Below are 14,517 nucleotides of genomic sequence, written 5' to 3'. Positions count from 1 at the left end.
AGCTTTTGTGCTCAAGGCTTAGCACTCTTCCATTTGAGCCATAGATCCACTTATAGCATTTTGCTAGTTAGACTTTCCTGCCCAAGCTGGCTTCAAGCCATGATCCTCAGATCTCAGCCTCCTGAGTAGCTAAGATTACAGATGTGAGCCACCAGCACCCAGCTACTTTGTGAGTTTTATACACAGGAGTGGTACCAGGTTCTCATGTACATCACAGAAAAATCCCTTTGCTTCCCAAAGGCTAAGGGGAAACACACCAGCACACTCTGCTGTGTTAACAAAGCCTGCTCTAAGTAGGCCTGCCCTCAGGAGAGCTATTTTACCAGCGCTTAACTTAACTTGCAGAAATGAGGTTCCAACTCCAGTTCTTTCCACTCTTACACTCAAGGATAGGAAATGCCCAACTGAAGTCTGTTAAGGCCTCTTGTCTCATCTAAGGGCCAGGAAGTTTTCAAAAAATTGTCAGACCAGATATTTTTATACTATCAGTGGTCTAAATACACCATTTAAAAGAGATCATTTGGGGCTGGGAAGGTGGCTCAGTGGTAGAGCACTTGCCTTGCATGCATGAGGCCTTGGGGCCCTGGGTTCGATTCCCCAGCACCACATAAGCAAAAAGAAAAAAAGCCAGAAGTGGCTTTGTGGCTCAAGTGGTAGAGCGCTAGCCTTGAGCTGAAGAGCTGAGGGACAGCACCCAGGCCCAGAGTTCAGGCCCCACGACCTGAACTAACTAACTAACTAACTAACTAAATAACTAAATAAATAAATAAATAAATAAATAAATAAATAAGTAAGATCATTGCAGTTGAGTCAAAAGAAAAGACCCAACTACATTTCATCTGCAAGAAGTCCACTTTAAATATAGATTAATATCAAATATAGATTAAAAAGTAAAAGGAGGAGAAAAGATAAACCAACCTAACATTGTTCCAAAGAAAGTGAAGGTTGTGGCACATGCCTGTAATTCTAACTATTTAGGAAGTGGAGATAAGAGGATCTCAGCCAATCCAGGTCCAAAAAGATAAAAATATAAAAAGTAGTTCATGCCTGTAATTCCAGTTACTAAGAAAGTAGAAGTAAAAAGATTATGGATTTAGGCCAGCCTTGGCAAAGTAGAAGACTCTATCTGAAAAATAACTAAAGCAAAAGGACTAAGGATGTTAGCTCAAGTGGTTGAGTGCTTGCTTACTTACCAAGCAAGGCCCTGAATTCCTCAGGAGAGAGAGGGAGAGGGAAGGAGAGGGAGGGAGAGGGAGGGAGAGAAGCTACATAAATTTCAGACATAGACTTCAGAATAAGAAAAATCATCAGGGATAAAGAGTGGCATAAAATGGTAAAAAAAAAAAAAAAAAAAAAAAAAAAAAAGTATAAAATGATACAAGGGTCAATACTCCAAGAAGGCAAAATAATCCTCAAAATATGTAAGTATTACGTGTACTCTTAATCCTTAATGTGCCTAACAATAGAGCACCAGGATAAATGGGGCAAGAACTGAGAGGAATGTAAGAAAAAACAACAGACCATTCCACTGTTATAATCAGAGACTTCACTCCCTCTCTTAGAAGTAGACAGAACTAACAGACATAAAACTAGCAAAGGCACAGTTGAACTAAACAGTACTGTGAGAGGAATCAGATCTAATTGAAACCTATAAAGTACTTTCTCTAATAACAGCAGAATATACATTCTTTTCAGCTCCCGTTTGTCAAGATAGACTAATTTGGGGCCATAAACTATACTTTAATGGATTTAAAATAAGAAAATTATATGATGTGTACTCTTGGATCACGAGGGAATTAAACTATAAATCAGTAACAAAAAGCTAGCTGGAAAACGCCAACATACTTGAAAATTAAACAACAGATGGACTAAAGAAGATATCTCGAGAAATTTAAAAGTATTTTCAGTAAGTGAAAATGAAAATACAACTTAATGGAACATGTGAAGGCACTGCTTAGAGGAAATCTTATAGCATTTAATATGGATGTGAGACAAGAAGAAAGATCTAACATCAATAATCTAAGCTTCCACCTGAAAAGACGAGAAAAAATAAGAGTAAATTAAACCCAAAGGAAGAAAAAAAAAAAAGAAACAAAAAAAACTGGAGCAGAAATCAATGAAATTGAAACCAAGAACTCAGTAGAGAAAAATCTACAAAAACAAAAGCTTGTTTCTTTGAGAGGATCAGTAACACAGATAAGCCTCTAGTCAGAGTAAGAAAATAAAGACAGAAGACAAATTACTCATATCAGAAATGAAAGCAAGGCCAGCCCTACAAACCCCATGGACATTAAAGGACAATAAAAGAATATGAGAAAGTCTTTGCTGACACATTTGATAACTAGGATGAAAAAAACACAACTCCTTGAAATTCACTATCTGTCAAAGCTCACATAAGAAACAAACAACGTAAATAAACCTGTATTTTCTATATGAAAAACTAAATCTGTAATAATCTTCCAAACCAGAAACAAGCATGGACAGGTTCACTGGTGAATTCTACCAAATTTTTAAGGCAGAAATTATACTACTTCTCTATAGTCACTTCTAGAAGACAGGTGAGGAAATATTTCCATAATTATTCTAAGAGGCAGCATTAACCTCATACCAAAATCAAAGACCTTAAAAGAAAAACAGAGATTAAGCTAGGTGTAAAAACAACAAAATATTAATTAGCAGAGCAAATTCAATAACTGTATATATATATATATATATATACAGTTATTGAATATATATATATATATATATTTACCATAGCCAATAGGATTTACTCCATGTGTGGAAGGCTGGCTCAATGTTGAATATCAATTAATATTTTTAACATTGACAGGCTGAAAAAGTAAAGTTATACGTTTGTATCAATGGAAACAGAAAATCATTTGACAAAATTCCACATGATAAAAACACTCAACAAACTAGGAATGGTAAGGAACATCATTAATTTGACAAGACCATCTACAAAAAACAAAACGGCTATAGCTGCCACCCTATTTTATGCAGGAAGCTCAAAGCTTTTCCTTGGTTAGAAACAAAGAAAAGATGTCCTTTCTCACTGTTCATTTCAATAGCATAATGGAAGACCTGGCTAATTTAATCAAAGAGGAAAAAGAAATAATGGGTATGCAGATTGGATGGAAGAAAATAGTTCTTTGCAGATGAAATGTTACCTATGGAGAAATCTGAAAGAATCAACAAAAACAAAAACAAAAAAAACCTCCTGAAACAAGAGATTGGAGTAAGGTTGCAAGACATAAAGAAGTCAACCATGTTCCTGTACATCAGTGATGAACAAGTGGAATCAAAAGCACAGTAAATTGAAAGCACAGTGCCATTTACCCTATCGGAAAATGAAATACTTCCAGACATCAGTGGCTCATGCCTATAATCCTAGCTACTTAGGAGGCTGAGATCTGAGGATTGCAGTTTGAAGCCACCCCAGGCAGGAAAGTCCATGAGACTCATATTTCCAATAAACTACTCTAAAAAAGCTGGAAGTAGTACTATGGCTCAAGTGGTAGAGCCAAAAAGACACTCAGGGGTGGGCTGGGAAGGTGCCTCAGTGGTAGAGCGCTTGCCTTGCATGCATGAGGCCCTGGGTTCGATTCCTCAGCACCACATAAGCAGAAAAAAAAAAGCCAGAAGTGGCGCTATGCCTCAAGTGGGAGAGCGCTAGCCTTGAGCTGAAGAGCTAAGGGACAGCGCCCAGGCCCAGAGTTCAGGCCCCACAACCGACCCCCCCCCAAAAAAAAAAGATTCAGAGATAATGCCCAGACTCAGAGTTCAAGCCCCAGGACTAGCAAAAATAAAATAAAATTCTTAACTATAACTCTAACAAAATATATTTGAGCACTATAGGAAGAAAACTAAAACTATGATGAAAGATATAAAGGACTAAACAAAAGAAGAAATATTCCATGTATCCCTCATCAACCTAGCAACCAAAAAGGTAGGTACTGTTATCATTGATGTTTTTCCAGTGGGTCAACAGAGGTAAGTAATCCATATTTATATAGCTAAGTTGTAAAGCTGAGAAAAGGGAAGTGTGGTATTAGGTATTTAACATTCACAGTTTTGCTTATTTGCAAAGAACCCTAGAGACATTTGATATAATGTAATCTTGCTATGACACAGAGAATTTTAAATTCTGCTTCAAAGCTGCTGTATATAGGCAGTTCCTTTAGCAGGCTATGGTTTGACCCATAACCTTCAACCTGCTACTCTTCATTTGTTATAGTCACAAATTCTTAAGACATCATACCTAATCCTGTTTTGTTGAGAAAAATAATAGGCTTGAAAATGTATGGACTACAAATGGGAGGGGCTTTCCGTACCTGTAGTCCCCATCAAAATCCTAGCACATTATTTTGCGAATATTGACAAACTGATTCTAAAGTTTATATGGAGAGGCAAAGGACCCAGTATAACTAACACAGTACTGAAGGAGAAGAACAAATACCAAGGACTGTGTATGTCTTCAAAAATTACAATAAAGCTACAGTGACCAAGGTAATGCAAAATTGGTGAAAGAATAAACTGAAGTCAGAGGGAAAAGAACAGGGTCCCAGAAATAGACACACATAAATATAGTGAACTGGACTATACCAGAAGAACAAAGCAAGATAGTGAAGCAATAGTAATATGGTCCAAAATGGGCATCAATTGCAAAAAGCAAACAAGTCTAGATGCACATTTAGGCCTTTCACAAAAATTAATTCAAATTGAACTAAAGACCTAAATAACAAAGGGCAAAACTATAAAAACTGTATGGACATAATGGAAGGGTACACTTAGAAGGCCTTAAGTATGGTAACTGGCTGTTTGCCCAAAGGAACAATCTACCAAAAAAGAAAAAAGTATTAAGCTGTCTTTTAAGATTAAAAATTGTTCTATGAAATATTCTGTCTAGAGAACAAGATGAAGAAAACATTTTCAAAAGATTCAACTGATCAAAAACTACTATATAAAACAAAGAATTTTTAAAATTGAATTTCAAAAATTTTAAATGACCAAAACCTTGGACACTTCACCAAAGAAACTGTAAAGATGATGAACAAACATGTGAGACCTGTTCCATATCATTTATTATAAGAAATTTCAAATTAGAGGTTGGAGATATGGCTCAGGTAGTAGAGTGCCAGCCAGTAAAAGCATCAGATACTGAGTTCAAATAATGTCTCAGAGAAAATAAACTTCATATTAAAATGAGATACTTAGAGATACTTCTAAGAGAATGGTCAAAATGCAAAGCCCAACACCAAACGCTAGCAAGGATGTAGAACAACAGGAACTGTAATTCATTGCTGGTGAAAACACAATGGCATGGCCATTTTGGAAGTTGATTTGGCAGCTTCTTTACTGAAGTGAACTGCAAATGTGAGTCTATACAAAAGCCTCAGAATGGTGTTATATGTAACTACTAAAACTACAAAAACACAACCAACATGTCCTCCAATAAGTGAGTGGATAAGTAAACTATAGCCTATCCAGACAACAAAATACTATTCAACAACAAGAAAACAAAAACAAATGAACTAACAAGTTATGAAATATCACAGAGAAACCTTAAGATGTATTATCAAGTAAAAGAAGCCAATTTAAAAAAAATGCTACGAATGGTGTGATTCCAACTATGTGACACTCTAGAAAAGACAAAACTATGAAGACAGAAGATGTATCAGCAGCACCAGGGGTTAGAGAGGAAAAATGATAGGTAGGTAGAATACACAGAATTTTAGGGTAGTCAAAACTATTCTGTAAAGCACTATAATGGTAGTACATATAATTTCCAATTTGCCAAAACCCACAGAATATACAATACCAAGAGTAAACACTAGTATAAACTATAGACTTGTGATGATCGTGATATGTCAGTGTATGTTCACTGATGGTACAAAATGTAACATGGGAGTGGGGACACTGATAATAATAGGGCTTGGAGAAAGGCCAGGGACTAATAAGAACTCTATCTTTTGTTCGAGTTTGCTATGAACCTAATACTATTCTAAAAAATAAAGTCCATTTTATTTATTTATGTATTTATTTATTTAGTCTATCATGAGGCTTGAACTCTAGGCCTAGGCGCTGTCCCTCAGCTCTTCAGCTGAGGGCAAGCACTCTACCACTTGACCCACAACATCCCTTCCAGTTTTCTAATGGTTTTATTGGAGATTAGAATATCACAGAGTTTTCTGCCTGGGCTGGCTCTGAACCACAATCCTCAGATCTCAGCCTCCTGAGTAGCTAGGATTATAGGCGTGAGCCACCTGCGCCCGGTTTAAAGTCCATTAAAAAAAAAAAAACTTATCTGTGTTCTTGTTGAAGAGTGGGATTTTGCAAAAAGTGATGATAAATTTTTTTAAAGCTAAAAAACAAACAGCAGAACTTAAAGATTATTTGGGGGAAATTTTCTCAGAGGCCACTTAACCCTAAACAGAGGTACATTTGCTAGGTGGTGGTTTTTCACTCTGAGGAGTGTAATATATTTCACTCCCTTGGCAACATTTGGAAACATTTTATCTGCAAAGATGATAATATGGACAGGTGCCTTGCAACTCAAGACCACAAGCTATGATATACATGTCTGAAGAAAGGCAAGCTCCATTCTTACAAATCTATTTGTTTCAAAATTTATGAACATTCAGGAGAAAGTAATTTTAAATTTTAATTTAAAAAACTCATAGAAAAGTAGAGAAGATTCTGTTACTTTATTTTTTCCTCCATTTTAGAAACAGTTCAACTTTTGGTACACTTACAAGAGGCCTAATTTGAGAACCTTTTTCAGTCCAACCCTGTCACTTTAGAGAAGAATCAGAAGAACTTAATTAAGTCAAGGCTCATCCTATTGGTCTCAAGTTCTGCCTCTTCCAGCTCTGAAGTCCTAAGACTTCCAATTGTTTCTTCACTGCTATAGACTAATAGCTAATTTCTTCAAAAAGAAATAATATGGAGCTTGGGAAGTATATTATAAAAAGGCACATTCCCTCAGACTCAGTTCTCCTACTTTAATTATTAATATTTGTAAAGGAAAGCATAGACCTTAACCTTTTCTTGTCATAAATTCACATCTGTGTAGAAGTTTACAATGTAAGTGTACAGAAAGCCCCTGCCACTTGCAGGCCATACATTTTCAAATCTATTATGTTCCTCAGCAAAACAGGATTAGGTATGATGTCATAAGAATTTGTGACTATAACAAATAGAGAAAGGCAGGGTTATGTTTAGTTGAAGGTTATGGGTCAAACCATAGCCTGCTAAAGGAACTGCCGACATACCCCAGCTTTGAGGCAGGATTTAAAAACCTCCATGTCATAGCAAGATTATATTATATCAAATGTCTCTAGGGTTCCTTGCAAATGATCAAAACTGTGAATGTTAAATACATAATACTACACTTCCCTTTTCTCAGCTCTACCATTTAGCTATATAAATATGGACAAGTTACTTACCTCTGTTTGTTGAGCCACTAGAAAAACATCAGTGACAACACAACTACCTTTTGGTTGCTGAGTTGATTAGATGAGGGATATAAATATTTAAAAACTTAGAACAAGGCTAGATGCTTGGCTTAACTGGTAGAGTACCTGCTTAGCAAGTGTAAGGCTCTGAATTCAAACTCCAGCATCATCAAAAAGGGGGGGGGGGGAGGGAAGCTCTAGAACAGTGTCTAAAACAAACACACAATGATCACTCACAAAATGTTAGTTTATACTACACCTGGGCTTCATGAACTCAGCAGTATTGTTTCCATGGTTTGCAGAAAGGCATCTATATCTGCAGTGGAAAAGACAATGACTTTGGAACCTAAGGCTTAGGATTTAGACTATGGTCCATCAAATGAGTTATCTCTGTGAGCTATTTGACTTTCAGGGCTTTAGTCTATGAAATAAGGATGATAATATTGTTTCTTTCTACATTCATTTCTGCCACAAACATCCAAAGAGACTGACTGTGTTAAAGATAAAGCATAACACATCAACCACATTAAGTAAGGTACTAGGAGGCAGTTTATGTTAGTGGTTAGGTGGCAGGCTCTACTGTCAAACTAACAAAACAAACTAACTCAAATCCTGGCTCTTCCATCTGGGAGTTGTGTGTTACCTTGAGCAAACTGACTATCTGTTCTTTGCCTGTTTCCTCATTGGTAAAATTAAGATAACAGTAACTACTCTTATGAAAAAATGCTAACAGGATTAAATAAGCAAACACATGTAAAACAATTGGAACAGTACCTGCTAGAGAGCAGTGCTAAGTCAACATTGTTTGTTCAGTAAACACTGTTAGCAATATTGTGATTTAGGGCAATTATTAGCCTAATCATAGCCCTGCTACCTTGCCCAGATGGTGTTTTGGAGAACAAACTATTTGCCTCACCCACTGTCCAGTAGCTTCAGCCTCTCGGTGCCAATCCTCCACCAGGGCCACTGCTTCCTCCCCACTCCCAGGATGGTGTGCCTGCACCCAGGTCTGCATATCCCTGGGTAAGATGGCCAGGAACTGCTCCAGCACCAGCAGCTCCAGGATCTGTTCTTTGAGGCGAATCTCAGGCCTCAGCCAATGACAGCAGAGTGCCCAGAGCTGGCTGAAGGCTTCATGGGGTCCGGCTGCATCTCTATATTGAAACTGCCTGAAGCGCTGGCGGGAGACCTCAGGACCAGGACCAAGGCCAGGGTTTTGGCCCCTCTCTTGGGATTTAGATTCTGATCCCCAGGAGTCCTCCTCCAGTTTCACAATCAAAAGGTCTTCAGGCTCTGGAGGGGGAGGGGTCTGGACCTCAGATTCCAGGGCCACAGCCATCTTCAGCTGTGCTGTCCTCATCTGGTAACCTCCTTCATCAATGATGTGTTCTTCAAAGGGGTCCTGGGGGAGGGACTATGAAGGCAAAAATACAATGGACAGAGTAAGCAAGAGGATCTATGAGTACTACTTTCCTCACTTCCTCCAAACCTTCCACCACTTTTGCAAAGCACAGGGTGCTGAGAGATGCTCCTTTCCTATAGACAGAAGTTAGAACAGGATCTGGAAGCAAAGCCAGCAGCCAGGTCCCTTGGGTAGACAGCACAGAGTTACATGCTTGAGTCTATGCCTAACCTTAGACTAGAACCCTGGGCCAGAACATGGAAGCAACTTCCTGTTTATGTTTCAGTCACCAGACCATGTGTTACCTCCTTGAGATACCCTGTGCCCACGCTTTCCCTGCTCACCAAAAAAATGCCTCCCAGATCTTCTGTTCCCAAAGTGGCTGGAACACACCTCTTGAGATACGAGTTCTCCCACATTATTGAAATTATCTGTTCCTATATCCGACAGCCCCATTAGGCTATATTAATAGGACCATCCATTCTGTATAGCTAGTATCTGATGCAGTGTCCAATAAATAGCAGGCTCGTTAAAAAGTTTTGTTATTTTTTATTCAAACCATAAATCGGACATGGCAAAAACCTGATGATCTATCTATTGGGCATGGTCTACATTTATTAAAGAACTGTTCATGATTTTTAAACCACCACGTTTCTGAGGCACTAGTCCAAACACATTTCTGTCTCTGTTTTGCACAAGGGTTAATTTATTAGTCATTCACTCACATTGTACTGGGAGCTAAATATCCAACAATAGCTAGGCCAGAAAGTCCCTGTCTTCATGAAAGCTACCATCTAGTGAGAGACAATAATAAGCAGAGACTTTTGGGTTCCTTCATAGAAGATATCACAACCATCAGGCAAGCAGCAATACCATCAGGCCCAAAGCCAAGAGTCTCCAATAATTGGTATTTTCTTCTGGGAAGACTAGTCTCAAATAGAAAACAGAAAACTGAAAGGACCATATATTAAAATTTTCCCACTCCTTTCTTAGACAACTATGGATAACAGCCTATTGTGGAGAGGTCAACATAGTGAGCCCAGACCTAGACAAGGCAATCCTCAGTCCTGAAACTATCAGGAATATCTAGGCTTCACTAGGACTAGAAAGAATGGCCATTGAGTGTCAAGTGATCTACATTCATATTCTCACCAAATGGTGGCAATTCTCATCAGGCAAGCCAATGGTGTGCTATTAGGGCTTAGTTGCATTCCACTTACCTACAACCTCCACTATATTCCAAGACCAGGAAGAGAGAAATAGCATAATTGAAACAGTGCATCCAATCCAATCACCACATCTGTTACAGCATGATCATGTGAAGACGATACCCACAATTGTGCCACTCCCTTCGCTGGTCTTAGTTCCCTTAAGCCTTGCTTTTTGTTGAGGATTTCCAAGCACTGATTTTTGTCTAGTGTAACTTTTCATTTTCTGTGCTGATGTTAGAATGTATCTAATAAAGTACGACCCCATTATATTCTCAATAACATTGTATGCCTCAGTTCTACAAAGAAGATTCTTCTAAGGTTACACAACCAGCAAGTGGTAGAGTTAGCTAGGAGGTAGGCCCAGATTCAAATCCTCCCATTGCTATTGGTTTCTCTCTCTCTCTCTTTTTTTTTTTTTTTTTGCTAGTCCTGGGGTTTGTACTCATAGCCTGGGCTCTGTCTTTGAGCTTCTTTTGCTCAAGGCTAGTACTCTACCATTGCAGTGCCACTTCCAGGATTTTCTGTTTATGTGGTACTGAGGAATCGAACCCAGGGTTTCATGTGTGCTAGGCAAGTACTCTACCACTAAGCCACATTTGCAGCCCACATTGGTCTTTTAAACCATTCCTTCCCCACACACTTTCCTGTGTATATGGTAGTCATTCAGACAGCTGAAAACATGAAAACCACTTTAAAAATAAGGAGCTAAGAAGCACCTTGGGTCCTGGGGTATTGAGTATAAATGGGAAGATGAGGAAGTTGCCTTCTCATGAACTGTAATGGGAAGCAGAAGATTCTCCTCAGGACTAGGAGAAAGGCCAAGACTGGTCTGCGACTTCCAAGCAGAATCAGGGAGCTCTCAAAGGCTGTCAATCCCCCTTGGCTGATGTCTTAAAGCAAAATGATCTCACTTAAGGTGGTAAACCTTAGGGACATCAAATAGGTTTCATTTAGAGCATCAATTCCAATCAATTGAAGGTGACTGCCTAGAACAGAGTAGCATGCTTAGTAATATGGCTCCCAAGTTGTCTATCATGGATAAAACAGAAGTGGCAGCATACATTCCAGGTATTTGCCACCTCCTGTCTTGCCATTACCATCTGAACTGAATCAGCCTCAGCTTTTATTAGGTTCAAATATCTTAGCTAGCCTGATACTCCAGACCCTTCATAAATACCCTTTCCAGCCCGATCCTCACATACCCCCATGCTTCGCTGTCAAGTATGTTTCTTCCAGCAGACAGCCAAAAAGACAGAAGACTAAAGTTCATGCCCCTGGAAATCCATGGCAATCTGGTATAATAACAAAGTTTGCCCTGATCATCTCTATTCACACTTTCACCAAGTATCTATTGACAGAGTAACAGTTATGTTGGTTCTTGAAGAAAGAGTGGATCTCTTGACAAAGAATGGGGAGATGGATGTTCTAAGCAGAAAGAACAACATACATAATGGTAGAAAACCAAATGGCCTTCCCAACAAATGGGGAAAACCCGTGACAGCCCTGCTGAGAGCTAGGACAATCAGGCTATGAAGGGAGTTTATGAAGGGTCTGGAGTATCAGGCTATGATGTTTAAACTTAATCTAACACGTGATGAGAGCAGGGGATGTGGAAGGATTAAATAGATCATACTGGCAACAATGTATCTGACCACTGTGGAGGCAGAAGCAAAAAGATGAACATTTCTGTGAAAGTTTTCACACAATGGGAGCAGATTCAAGACGTATTAGAGCAAACGGAGCGACGATCCGTGAGTGTTAAAGAATACAAAAGGATCAGGTGATGTAAGTGGGCAAGGTGGATGGCGATGCCACTCACTTCCATCAGGAATAAGGAAAGAAGTGCGGGTTTAGGGCAGAGCATGACAGTCCAGCCTGACAGGTTCTAATAGCGGTACCAACCAGCAGAGGGGATAACATGTTAAATGGTCTAGGCGGGCAGATAGAAAATGAAATGCGATTTTTACGATCGGGCCCTCTTTTCTTCACGTGCCAAGGCCCCCAAATGTCCTACCTTCCCCTGGTATTCTCTCCAGACACCCCCCCAAACACACACACACATACACACACACACACACACACACACAACACACACATACCCGAGGTGACTCCCCACTTCCAAAACCTGCCTTTGCCTCCTCACGCACACACAGGCTTTTCTAAGGTCCCTTCTCAGTCCCTGGGCCTCAAACTCCCTCCTCCCGACCCCTTCCTGACCCTGCCCATCCCCTGACGCCCCTCAACTTCCACCCCACTGAAATTGCTTTTCTCCTCTCACATTCCCCAGCCCCTATGTGACAGACTCTACCACCGCCTAAGCCTCCAACCCCTACCTGAGTCTCGGATGCCCCCGCCCCACCACCCGGACTCACCCACCGAGACACCCACTTCACAACCGGGCGGAAGTGCTCCGGGGCTCACGCGGGGGATGCTGGGACGCTGAGTCCCGACGAAGCCACCCCGGGAATCTAGCTTCCTAGACCACAACTCCCAGAAGGCACCGCGCGAGAGCCGGTGAGTGGCTCCCTCTTCTGCCGTCTTTCAAATGTCATCAGCCAACAGGCATGTGTTCTTTTCAAGAACTCTAGCACCCGAACAAATCGGAACAGGGTCAATGCCTGGAGGCGGAACCTGATGCGATTCTGACCATTTCTATTGGCTCCGTGGTAATGACATCCTCAAGGTGGGCGGGCACCAGAGCAAAATGGGTGGGATTCATTGAAGACCCCCTCCACCCCCACCTCCGGCGCCCCAAAACAGCAAAGCAGAAATAATAAATAATAAGGGAAAAGCGGAGGAAACCAGGCAATCAGTAGAGAATTGGACAATCTGAGGTTCAGTTTCCAGCTTGGAATGAATTCTGAACCTTGCCTGTTAACCTGTAAAATGAGATCTACAGGAAAGCACTATGTCAGTGGTTTATGTTAGAAAGTACAGCTAATAATGCCCGGAGAATATTATCCATTACTATGTAAATTAGTTTTACAGTGCTTGGCATTTTGTGGGTGTTAATGTTAATCATTATTATAGAATATACCAGTAATGATATAATATGCAGTGCCTTTGTTCCATTGTGAATATTTTGAGGTGTGAACAATCATCTATGGAGTTAAAAATGTGGCTTCCGTAGTCAGATATGGATCCAAATCCCCACCCAGCTGCTTTTCTGTGTGGCCTTAAATAAGAACCTCATTGCTTTTCTTTTTTTTTTTTTTTTAAACCTGCAAAAGCAGGTATAACAGAAACCACATGGCAGTAAAGGATTAAATGACATGATGTGGGTAAAATACCGTCCCTGGAGCTGAGCTGCTTGTGTCTAAAACTTCTCATTTGCAAGCTCACTAGCTAAAAAAATTAGTGAGTGGCACAAAGATATGAAACCTTGGACAAATTCCTAAACCTCTTCATGTTTCAATTTCCTCATCTAGAAAGTGGGGATGAAAATTTTTTTTAAAAAATCTTCTGACAGGATTGCTGAGAGAAATAAATGGGAGAAAATAAATCAAGAGCATGGCATGTGTCTGACCCACAGAGTTTAACTATGATTCTTATTAATGGTTATGAGAATTTGGACAAATTGAAATTATCTAGCAGAAGATGGTAGTGGCTAGTGTTAAAAAAAAATAGGAGAATTCTGGGGCTGGGAAGGTGGCTCAGTGGTAGAGCGCTTAACTTGCATGCATGAGGCCCTGGGTTGGATTCCTCAGCACCACATAAGCAAAAAGAAAAAAGCCGGAAGTGGCGCTGTGGCTCAAGTGGTAGAGCGCTAGCCTTGAGCTGAAGAGCTGAGGGACAGCACCCAGGCCCAGAGTTCAGGCCCCCTGACCGGACCCAAACTAAAAAAATAGGAGAATTCTATATCTTAGTTTAAATAATCTAGTTCAAATTTCTTCTCTGTGAACTATGCTTATTTAATAGTAATGTGTTAGGGCTGGGACTGTGGCTTAGCAGTAGATGCTTGCCTAGCATGCATGAAGCTCTGAGTTCGATTCCTTAGTACCACATAAAAGAAAAAGCCGGAAATGGCACTCTGGCTCAAGTGGTAGAGTGCTAGCCTTGAGCACAGAGAGGCTCAAGGACAGTGCCCAGGACTGGCAAAAAAAAAAAGAAGAAGAAGAGAAAAAAAAAAGGTAATATGTCATGTAATTTTACTCAGTAGAGATACATATAATGGCAATCTGTGAGTACTCATTATTAAAGCCTCACAACCACCCTACATGTTTGGTATTGCTGTCCCCAATTTACAAAGAAGAAATAGGAGCTTATAGAGATAAAGTGACCAGCTCAAGATCATATAGGCAATACATACCAGGGCTGGAACTTGAACCCTTGGGCAAAATTCTAAGACATTGTATGAAAAAGATGGTAGGTAGAAGGTGGGAAGGACTTTGTGGGTAGACGGTGCCACAATATGATGTACTGGGTATGTGAGAGACACCTAGAGAATGTC

General features: G+C 40.0%; 1 protein-coding gene across 4 annotated transcripts in view; it reads right to left on the bottom strand.

The window, feature by feature from the left end:
• The window catches only part of Zscan20 (zinc finger and SCAN domain containing 20), a 29,918-nt gene extending 17,446 nt beyond the window's left edge, over positions 1-12,472 (bottom strand). For 2 of the 4 annotated variants that reach the window (XM_070008794.1, XM_070008797.1), the window contains exons 1-2: positions 12,440-12,472; positions 8,371-8,868 (exon numbers count right to left, since the gene is read on the bottom strand). In XM_070008794.1, the coding sequence (XP_069864895.1) occupies positions 8,371-8,814 (444 nt within the window). In that variant the 5' untranslated portion in view covers positions 8,815-8,868; positions 12,440-12,472. Of the gene's footprint in view, positions 1-7,713; positions 7,770-8,370; positions 8,869-12,439 lie in introns of those variants that run through there. The other 2 variants (XM_070008795.1, XM_070008798.1) reach the window with 2 other exon arrangements.
• Positions 12,473-14,517: the final 2,045 nt, after the last annotated feature.

Source organism: Dipodomys merriami, unplaced genomic scaffold (assembly GCF_024711535.1).
Source record: "Dipodomys merriami isolate MVZ:Mamm:240054 unplaced genomic scaffold, mDipMer1.0.p SCAF_71, whole genome shotgun sequence".
Classification (NCBI taxonomy): Eukaryota; Metazoa; Chordata; class Mammalia; order Rodentia; family Heteromyidae; genus Dipodomys; species Dipodomys merriami.
This window is presented reverse-complemented; position numbering and strand designations above follow the sequence as displayed.